Genomic DNA, 11,306 nt, shown 5'->3' with positions numbered 1-11,306 from the left:
GTATTTTGTACATGGCCAAGTTGGTCGGTGTGGCACGGCTTAGGTAGATGGCTTGGTGGGGTGTTTTGTAAAAAAATGCAATTCATGGGTTTTGAGATGTGTAGGTTGTAATGGCCTCCCAATGTCCCCAAATCAATACCATAAAATTCTTAATGCACGAATGTTTTGAGTTCAGTGGGTTTTGCACATGGCCAAGTTGATTGGTGTGGCACGACTTAGGTAGATGACTTGGTGGGTAGTTTTGTTAAAAAATGAAATTCATGGTTTTTGAGATGTGAAGGTTGGATTGGCCTGCAAATGTCCCGAAATGAGTACCATAAATTCTTGGTTCACGAATGTATTGAGTTCGTTGTGTTTTGCACATGGCCAAGTTGGTCGGTGTGGAACGGCTTAGGTAGATTGCTTGGTGGGGTGTTTTGTAAAAAAATGAAATTCATGGTTTTTGAGATGTGAAGGTTGGAATGGCCTCCAAATGTCCCCAAATGAGTACCATAAATATCTTGGTGCACGAATGTTTGAATTCGGTGTGTTTTGCACATGGCCAAGTTTGTCGGTGTGGCACGGCTTAGGGAGATGGCTTGATGGAGTGTTTTGTGAAAAAATGAAATTCATGGTTTTTGAGATGTGAAGGTTGGAATGGCCTCCAAATGTCCCCTAATGAGTACCATAAAATTCTTGGTGCACGAATGTTTGAGTTCGGTATGTTTTGCACATGGGCAAGTTGGTCGGTTTGGTACGAATTAGGTAGATGGCTTGGTGGGTTATTTTGTGAAAAATCGAAATTCATGGTTTTTGAGATGTGAAGGTTGGATTGGCCTCCAAATGTCCCCAAATGAGTACCACAAAATTCTTGGTGCACGAATGTTTGAGTTCAGTGTGTTTAGCACATGGCAAAGTTGGTCGATGTGGCACAACTTAGGTAGACGGCTTGGTGGAGTGTTTTGTGAAAAATGAAATTCATGGTTTTTGAGATGTTAAGGTTGGAAAGTCCTACAAATGTCCCCAAATGAGTACCATAAAATTCATGGTGCACGAATGTTTTGAGTTCGATGTATTTTGCACATGGCCAAGTTGGTCGGTGTGGCCCGGCTTAGGTAGATTGTTTGGTGGGGTATTTTTTGAAAAAATGAAATTTATGGTTTTTGAGATGTGAAGGTTGGATTAGCCTCCAAATGTCCCCAAATGAGTACCATAAAATTCTTGGTGCACGAATGTTTTGACTTCGGTGTGTTTTGCACATGGCCAAGTTGGTCGGTGTGGCACGACTTAGGTAGATGGCCTGGTGCGGTATTTTGTGAAAAAATGAAATTGATGGTTTTTGAGATTTAAAGGTTGGAATGGCCTCCAAGTGTGCCCAAATGGGTACCATAAAATTCTTGTTGCACCAATGTTTTTAGTTTTATGTGTTTTGCACATGGCCAAGTTGGTCGGTGTGGCACAACTTAGGTAGATGACTTGGTAGGGTATTTTGTAAATAAATGAAATTCATGGTTTTTAAGATGTGTAGGTTGGAATGGCCTCCAAATGTCCCCAAATGAGTACCATAAAATTCTTGGTGCACGAATGTTTGAGTTCGGTGTGTTTTGCACATGGCCAAGCTGGTCGGTGTGGCACGCCTTAGATAGATGGCTTTGTGGAGTGTTTTGTGAAAAAATGAAATTCATTGTTTTTTAGATGTGAAGGTTAGAAAGTTGTACAAATGTCCCCAAATGAGTACCGTAAAATTCTTGGTATACGAATGTGTGAGTTCGGTGTGTTTTGCATATGGCCAAGTTGGTCGGTGCGGCACGGCTTAGGTAGATTGATGTGACCCCAACAATGTCGTCTTAGAGTTGTGTTATCTCTTCTCCGAGACCACCAATTGTATGCTAACATTGACAAGTGCACTTTCTGTGTAGAGAATGCCATCTTTTTGGGATTTATGGTCAATAAGAGTGGGGTGCATGTTGACCCCGCAAAAATCAAGGCCATCCAAGAATGGCCTGTGCCAAAGAATGTTGGGGACATTAGAAGTTTTCATGGATTAGCAAGTTTTTATAGAAGATTTGTCCCCAACTTTTCCACCATTGCTTCACCCCTCAATGAACTTGTTAAGAAAGACATATCTTTTGAGTGGGGTGAAAGACAACAAAAGGCTTTTGATGATATCAAGACTAGGCTCACCCAAGCTCCCATTCTTGCTCTTCCAAATTTTGAGAAAACTTTTGAGCTAGAATGTGATGCTTCTGGGGTGGGAATAGGTGCGGTTTTGTTACAAGAGGCCATCCAATTGCCTATTTTAGTGAAAAACTAAATGGTCCTTTTCGTAACTATCCCACCTATGACAAAGAGCTATATGCTCTTGTGCGAGCTCTTCATACTTGGGAACATTATCTTGTAACAAAAGAGTTTATTATCCATAGTGATCATGAAACTCTCAAGTATTTGAAGAGCCAACACAAATTGAATAAAAGGCATGCAAAGTGGGTTGAGTACTTGGAACAATTCCCTAATGTTATCAAGTACAAGAAAGGGAAAGCTAATGTGGTGGCTGATGCACTATCAAGGAGATATACTCTCTTAGCCAAGCTTGGATCCCAAATTCTTGGATTTGACAACATATGTGAATTGTATATTCATGATCCCTTCTTTGCTACCATTTATCATGATTGTCTCACTAAGTCCCAAGGCGACTTTTATCTCTCAAGTGGATATCTTTTCAAAGAAGGTCGCCTATGTATTCCTCTAGGTTCTCATAGAAAACCTTTGATCAAAGAAATGCATGAGGGGGGACTTATGGGTCACTTTAGGATCGCCAAAACTTTGGCCATGCTTAAAGAGAAATTCTTTTGGCCCCATATGAAAAGGGAAATACAAAACTATTGCGCTAGTTGTTTGAATTGTTTGCATGCTAAGTCTAGCGCAATGCTTGCAGGGATGTATACTCCTTTGCCTGTTGCTTCCACCCCTTGGGAGGATATAAGTATGGATTTTGTCCTAGGGCTTCCAAGGACTTCTAGGGGTGTTGACTCTATATTTGTGGTAGTAGACCATTTTTCTAAAATGGCACATTTTATACCATGCCACAAAGTAGATGATGCTAGCAACATAGCAAGGTTGTTCTTTAGAGAAGTGGTTCGCCTTCATGGTTTACCCAAAACAATTGTTTCTGATAGGGATGCTAAATTCGTAAGCCATTTTTGGAGGACCTTGTAGTCTAGGCTAGGAACAAAACTTTCTTTCTCTACCTCTTGTCACCCACAAACTGATGGGCAAACTGAGGTAGTCAATAGATCCCTTTCCACATTGCTTAGGGTTTTGCTTAAGGGGAATCATAAATCTTGGATGAGTATCTTCCCCACATAGAATTTGCTTACAATAGAGTGGTCCATAGCACCACCAAACTCTCACCCTTTGAGGTAGTTTATGGTTTTAACCCTCTCACACCATTGGACTTATTACCTCTTCCAACTTCTTTTGATTTTGTTCATAAAGAAGGGGTTTCTATGTCCAAGTTCATAAAAGATTTTCATGAGAAGGTTAAACACCAAATTCAAGCCCATGTTGAAAAGATTGCTCATTCTAAAAACAAGGGCAAGAGAGTTCGGTCTTTTAATGAAGGAGATTTAGTTTGGTTGCACTTAAGGAAGGAAATATTTCCTAATATAAGAAAATCCAAACTTAGTCCCCGAGATGGCTTGGTGGGGTGTTTTTGTGAAAAAATGAAATTCATGGTTTTTGAGATGTAAAGGTTGGAATGGCCTCCAAGTGTCCCCAAATAAGTACCATAAAATTCTTGGTGCACGAATATTTTAAGTTCGGTGTGTTTTGCACATGGCCAAGTTGGTCGGTGTGGCACGACTTAGATAGGCTTGGTGGAGTGTTTTGTGAAAAAATGAAATTTACGGTTTTAGAGATGTAAAGGATGGTATGGCCTCCATGTGTCCCCAAATGAGTACCATAGAATTCCATGTGCACGAATGTTTTGAGTTCGATGTGTTTTGCACATGGACAAATTGGTCGGTGTGCCACGAGTTAGGTAGATGGCTTGGTGGAGTCTTTTATGAAAAAATGAAATTCATGGTTTTTGAGATATGAAGGTTAGAAAGTACTACAAATGTCCCCAAATGAGTACCATAAAATTCTTGGTGCACGAATGTTTTGAGTTCGATGTGTTTTGCACATGGCCAAGTTGGTCGGTGTGGCTCGACTTAGGTAGATGGCATGGTGGGGTGTTTTGTGAAAAAATGAAATTCATGGTTTTTGAGATATGAAGGTTGGATTGGCCTCCAAATGTCCACAGATATGTACCATAAAATTCTTGGGGCACGAATGTTTTGAGTTCGGTGTCTTTTACACATGGCCAGTTTGTCGGTGTGGCACGACTTAGGTAGATGGCTTGGTGGGGTGTTTTGTGAAAAAATGAATTCATGGTTTTTGAGATGTGAAGGTTGGAAAGTCCTACAAATGTCCCCAAATGAGTACCATAAAATTCTTGGGCACGAATGTTTTGAGTTCGATGTATTTTGCATATGGCCAAGTTGGTCGGTGTGGCCTGGCTTAGGTAGATGGCTTGGTGGGGTGTTTTGTGAAAAATGAAATTCATGGTTTTTGAGATGTAAAGGTTGGAATGGCCTCCAAGTGTCCCCAAATGAGTACCAGAAAATTCTTGGTGCAGGAATATTTTGAGTTCGGTGTCTTTTGCAGATGGCCAAGTTGGTTGGTGTGGCACGGCTTAGATAGGCTTGGTGGAGTGTTTTGTGAAAAAATGAAATTTATGGTTTTTGAGATGTGAAGGTTGGAATTGCCTCCAAATGTCCCTACATGAGTACCATAAAATTGTTGGTGCACAAATGTTTTGAGTTCGATATGTTTTGCACATGGCCAAGTTGGTCGGTGTGGCACGAATTAGGTAGATGGCTTGGTGCGGTATTTTGTGAAAAACTGAAATTCATGGTTTTTGAGATGTGAAGGTTGGATTGGCCTCTAAATGTCCCCAAATTAGTACCATAAAATTCTTGGTGCACGAATGTTTTGAGTTCTGTGTGTTTTGCACATGGCCAAGTTGGTCGGTGTGGCATGGCTTAGGTGATGGTTGGTGGGGTGTTTTCTGAAAAAATGAAATTCATGGTTTTTGAGATGTAAAGGTTGGAATGGCCTCCAGGTGTCCCCAAATGAGTACCATAAAATTCTTGGTGCACCAATGTGTAACATCCCATTTAATAGTTTTCCACACTATCAAACAAAATATTATATCATGATCAAAGAGTGCAGATAGTCGAAAGAAAACAATCATATACACGCAATATATGACCTAGTACAGTCCTCTGGGCTATTACTTATACATACATACATATATATATATATATATATATATAATATATACAAGGTAATAGAAATTGAAAGGATGCTAAACTACACCACTCCAAAACATACAATCAGAAATTAATTGCAACGAACATTCCCTGCCATGCTCCAACCCCTACTTAGGAGGGGTATCTCCACCTGGTTTCTGCTCTGCTCCCATCAAACACAGGTGATCATAGTAAAAGGACAAAATATACAAAAGCAGACAACACAAACAAAAAGAAGGGTAAGCCAACTGAAAGAAACAACATAAATCACACTTTGTAATTTGAGATATCATTCATAGCATATAATACAATCATAGTTTTATCGACTCAATATCCGGATTGTGTAAGGAACGTTAGAGCTCTTGGTGGCTTGCATCTGTAACGGTTCCCAGACTCTGCAGAGTCTGGACACATGGAGTATTCACCCGACCGTTCCCAGGGTAAGTCCCCTCCACATCTAAGACTTGATCAAGTCCGACGACGAGGACCTCCTGCTACTCCTCACGACATAATCCATTCTACTCTATCTGAGCTTGAATGGTTATTGGAGTTTCAGGATACCAACCATTTTAGATTCCTCACATCCTTACACATTACTATTCCACTTGGATTTCCCTTGAAATTCAATTTTTAACCTCATCTTCGCATAACTTATATTCATCCAATTAAATCATACAATACATCAATGATAACAGTCAAAGCATACAGAACTAAGTTGCACAAAGATGCATTAAACATATATTTCTACCAAAGAAAACAGATGTGGATCACTATCACTGCAGTAGTTCTCGCTCAGGCTAAAAATTCTAGTCTAGGTGAGAGGTTATCTCGCTCAGGTGAGTCAGTCTTGCCTAGGCGAGACATTAACAATGGCAAAAGAGAAAACATGGACGAACTCTCGCTCAGGCTAGGCTGGTTCGCCCAGACGAGATCGTTATCTTGCTCAGGCGACCCCAGCTCGCCTAGGCGAGACTTCACGCAGGAACAGAGGTGCGTCTCCTGATGCTTTCGCTCAGGCGAGAGTAACTCGCCTAGGCGAAAATACCATGTCACACACCTATTCCCACATGCAACAGACCAGTTTCTATCAATCAACAAGTAATTTTCACCAATACCCGCAATACAAACACGAATTCATCACTCAACTACATAATTCAAGCTCATCCATGGATTTTCTATACAATTTGAGGAGAGGAGTTAGCTTCCCTTACCTCTATATATCTTTCTAATTAACTAGGACCCTCCCTCTCAAGAGCTTCAGTTGTACCACTCAGAGAACTGGAATTACAGGTTCAAAATGAGATGAGTTCCCAACAGCAGAAAGGGATTCTAGAAATTGTCGAATTAAAAGGAATGAGATGGTTGGGAGTGACTTACATGGAGGAGAAGGAGGAGTTGAAGCCAAGAGGGGAGATTTTGAATTGGCTCTGGGTTTGGATTCTGCAATTAGAGAGGAGTGATTCAGAATTTTCTCTTTTGGTAGAGAGAAGGCAGAGAAGAGAAAAGGGAGAAGGGTGCTGTGAGGTGCAAAGTGTTTCAGTGGTGTGGGTGGCAGAGAGAGAGGAGAGATTAGGGGGCTGAAATGTGGGTCTTCACAATCTCCCCAACAACAAATTTTCGTCCCGAAAATTAAGACTCACCAGAGAACAGATGTGGATACGATTTCTTCACTTCCTCTTCAAGTTCCCACGTGGAATCCCCCATTCTCTTATCCCAGTTGACCTGAACTAGAGTGATCGATTTCCCCTTACGCTGTCTAGTCTGACTATCGCCAAGACTCACCGGTTGAACCTCTACGGAGAGGTCTCTTCTAACTTGTAGATCTTCTGACTCAAGCACATGTGAGGGATCATACACATATTTTCTAAGTTGAGAGACATGAATACAAAGTGAAGGTTAGACAGCTGAGGAGGTAGAGCGATCTCATAAGCCATTGGTCAAATCTTCCTCAGAATCTGATATAGGCCGATGAACTTAGGAGACAGCTTCCTTGAGTGAATAGCCCTCCCCACACCGGTGGTTGGGGTAACCCTCAAGAAAACATGATCTCCCACTGCAAACTCCAAAGGTCTTCTCCTTTGATCAGCATAGGATTTCTGTCTGCTCTGAGATGCCTTCATCCTTTCTTGTATCTGCTTAACCTTTTCCGTAGTTTGCCTCATCAATTCTGGCCCTACAACTACCGACTCTCTGTCTTGGTACCATCACAAGGGGGTCCTGCACCTCCTGCCATAGAGAGCTTCATATGGCGCCATGCTAATGCTTGCATGGAAACTGTTATTATAGGTAAACTCCACCAGAGGCAGGACTTCATCCCACGTACCAAGATGATCTAGCACACACGTCCGCAAGAGGTCTTCAAGAGACTGTATTGTCCTCTCGGACTGGCCATCCGTCTGGGGGTGGTAAGCTGAGCTCATGGTCAGTCTGCTACCCATGGCATTCTGCAACGTCTGCCAGAAACGGGAGGTGAAACGTGGATCCCTATCAGAGACTATGCTCAATGGAACTCCATGTAGTCTCACAATCTCATTGATATACATTTGTGCCAACTTCGTCATGGACATTCTTAGGTTCACTACGAGGAAATGGGTACTCTTGGTCAGACGGTCCACTATAACCCATATAGCATCATGGTTCCTCACCGTCCGTGGTAAATGGGTAACAAAATCCATAGCAATGTCATCCCACTTCCACTCTGGCATCTCCAACTGTTGCAGCATCCCTCCAGGCCTCTGATGTTCTGTCTTAGCCTTTTGACAGGTCAAACAGGATGACACATACCGAGCAATGTCTGACTTCATGCCCGTCCACCATAACGATTCTCTCAGATTATGATACATTTTAGTCATGCCTGGGTGCATGCTAAAACGACTCTTGTGCCCCTCTTCAAGAATCATGCCCTTCACCTCCAAATCCTCAGGTATGCAGATCCTGCCTCTGAATCTCAATACCCCATCACCTCCCATTTCAAAGCCCTTGGCTTTCTCTGTACCAAGACAAGACATTCCATTGTCTCCCGTTATTTGGGGTCAGATAACTGTCTCTCCTTTATCAAGACGAGGAAATCACTAGACACGATTAGGCGGTTGCATCTAATGACGCCCTCTCCTAAAGTCACCTGTAACTGGATGTCTCTGAACTGTTCCACCAATTCCAACTCTATGACCATCATGTAAGAGGCGTGAACTGTTTTTTTGCTTAAGCGTCCGCCACCACATTCGCTTTCCCCGGGTGGTACAACAGTTCAAAATCAAAGTCTTTTAAAAACTCCATCCATCGTCTCTGCCTCATGTTCAATTCTTTCTGGTCGAACAGGTACTTCAGGCTCTTGTGATCACTGAAAACCTGGAACTGAGCACCATACAGATAATGTCTCCAGATTTTCAGTGCAAACACCACCGCCGCTAACTCGAGATCATGTGTGGGGTAGTTCTTCTCATGACTCTTAAGCTACCTGGAGGCATAGGCAACCACTCTCCTTTCTTGCATCAAAACACACCCTAACCCCTGATGGGATGCATCACAGTATACCTCAAAGGGTCTACTGGTATCAGGGATCACCAATATAGGAGCACTGGTCAGCTTTTGCTTCAGCTCTTGGAAACTATTTTCACACTGGTCAGTCCAAGCAAAAGGCTGATCCTTACGAGTCAACTGAGTTAAAGGTGCCACAATCTTAGAAAACCCTTCAATGAACCTCCGATAGTATCCTGCCAGTCCCACAAAGCTTCTAATCTCTGTCGCTGATTTAGGACGCTCCCATTTTAATACAGCCTCGACTTTGGATGGGTCCACTGATATACCCTGGGCCGAGATCACATGTCCCAAGAATTGGACCGTGGTCATCCAAAACTCGCACTTGGACAACTTTGCATAGAGTTGCTTCTCTCTCAAAATACTTAGAACTGTCCTTAGATGCTCCACATGTTCTTCATGAGTACAGGAGTATATTAAGATGTTGTCGATGAAAACCACCACGAACTTGTCTAGAAAAGGCCTGAAAATTCGGTTCATGTAGTCCATGAACAAGGCAGGGGCGTTGGTCACACCAAAGGGCATCACTACGTACTCGTAGTGCCCATATCTAGACCTGAAAGCGGTCTTCTGCACATCACCAACCTTAACTCTAATATGATGGTATCCTGATCTCAAGTCGATTTTTGAAAACACTACAACACCGTGCAACTGATCCATCAAGTCATCTATCCTTGGCAGAGGATATTTGTTCTTGATGGTTAGCTTGTTGAGTTGCCGGTAATCTACACAAAGCCTGGAGCTGCCATCCTTTTTCTTAACTAGCAACACCGGCGTTCCCCAAGGTGACACACTGGGCCTGATGAATTGTTTCTCTAACAGTTCCTCAATCTGCTCTTTCAACTCTACCAGTTCAGTAGGAGCCATCTTGTAAGGTGCTATTGATACTGGCCCTGCTCTAGGTACCAGATCAATAGAGAACTCGATTTCTCTGGATGGGGGCAAACTGGGTACCTCCTCAAGGAAAACATCAGAGAATTCCCTCACCACTGTCGTCTCAAGGTGTCCGCCCTCCTTCTCAACAGATACTTGAGTTAAAATCAAGAAACACTGAGATCCCTCACGGATGGCTTGATCCACCTGCTGTGAGGACATCCACATAACATCATCCTCTAAGCTGGGAAACATCACCCTCTTCTCATTGCAATCAATGAGAATGTGATTAGCAGATAAGCAATCCATTCCCAAGATCACATCCAAGCCCTCCAAAGGTAAACAGATCAGGTTTACCCCGGTATTGGCGTCCCTCAACCTCAATCCGGCATCTAGCACACACGGTCGAAGTCCTGATCAACCCAGAAGCAGGCGTGGATACCACCAGGTCATATTGGAGCTCCTTCGCCGGAAGGCCCAACTCCAACACTATAGACTCCGACACAAAAGAGTGTGTCGCTCCTGAATCGTATAGTACACATAGACTCCTACCACCAATCATGCAAGACGCAAAGATGAGGTTACCTGCTCTGTTCGCCTCTGTGCCCGTCATAGCATATACTCGACCAGCTGCCTGAGGTCTAACACTTCCTCGTGTTTGCTGTGGTTGTGACTGCGCCGAAGGTGTGAGCACTGTGCTCCTGCCAATGGGGCAATCTCTGAGAATGTGACCTTCTTGGACACATCTATAACACGTCCGCCTACCACCAAGATGAAGACAAGCACTCCTCATATGGGGCCCTCCACACTGAAAACACCATGGCCTGGGAGAATGGTGCTGAGGGGACTGAGACTGATGTGACTGTGGTGAAAATCTCTTGGACCCCTGAGGCGGAGGCCTGGAGTAGGGTTTTCTCCTATCATCCTGTCAGCTCGTGGACCCAGATGGTCCTCCCAGCTTCTGTTGAGACCGCTGCTGAGCCTCAACTTCTGCTTTCAGCTTCTCCATTACTCTTGCTTTTCTACCAAAGCAGGGAACTCCTTTATAGAGAGTGGAGCCACCATGAGTTTGAGATCACCTCTCAACCCATTCTCAAACTTCCTACACTGCCAGTCTTCTGCCATCCTCAAGGTGTGGAATCTGCCCAAGTGCTTGACTTTCCGCATACTCGGATAGAGACATCTCTCCTTGCATCAACTGTAAAAACTCCACTTCCTTGGCATACCTCACACTGTCCGGGAAGTACTCAGCATAGAACTTCTTCTTGAATAGCTCCCAAGTGATGGTCTCCCTATTGTCTTCTAACATCATTTTCATGCTAGACCACTAATGAACAGCCTCTCCGACTAGCAAGTACTCAGAATATGCTAGTCTACTCTCTACTGGGCACCTTTTGGCCTCAAAAATCTGCTCCGTATCTCGCATCCACTGATCTGCCTCATCTGGAGTGGTCTTGCCGTCAAAGCGAGATGGATGATGCTTAAGAAAGTCCTCCAAACTCCACTCTAACACTCGTGGTGGTGGAGCTTGGGAAGATCCAGCTACAGATCAATTCTCCCCTA

General features: G+C 43.4%; 2 protein-coding genes across 2 annotated transcripts; both read right to left on the bottom strand.

Moving 5' to 3' along the window:
• Positions 1-6,962: 6,962 nt before the first annotated feature.
• On the bottom strand, positions 6,963-7,495 carry LOC114171974. Its single transcript, XM_028056730.1, has 2 exons — positions 7,317-7,495; positions 6,963-7,197 (listed from the first exon to the last, which is right to left on the bottom strand). The coding sequence occupies exons 1-2, from the start codon at positions 7,493-7,495 to the stop codon at positions 6,963-6,965; spliced, it is 414 nt and encodes a 137-aa protein (XP_027912531.1).
• A 2,537-nt stretch (positions 7,496-10,032) lies between these two features.
• On the bottom strand, positions 10,033-10,536 carry LOC114171973. Its single transcript, XM_028056728.1, has one exon. The coding sequence runs from the start codon at positions 10,534-10,536 to the stop codon at positions 10,033-10,035; it is 504 nt and encodes a 167-aa protein (XP_027912529.1).
• Between the last annotated feature and the right edge of the window lie 770 nt (positions 10,537-11,306).

Source organism: Vigna unguiculata, unplaced genomic scaffold, assembly GCF_004118075.2.
Source record: "Vigna unguiculata cultivar IT97K-499-35 unplaced genomic scaffold, ASM411807v1 contig_456, whole genome shotgun sequence".
NCBI classification, from domain to species: domain Eukaryota; kingdom Viridiplantae; phylum Streptophyta; class Magnoliopsida; order Fabales; family Fabaceae; genus Vigna; species Vigna unguiculata.
This window is presented reverse-complemented; position numbering and strand designations above follow the sequence as displayed.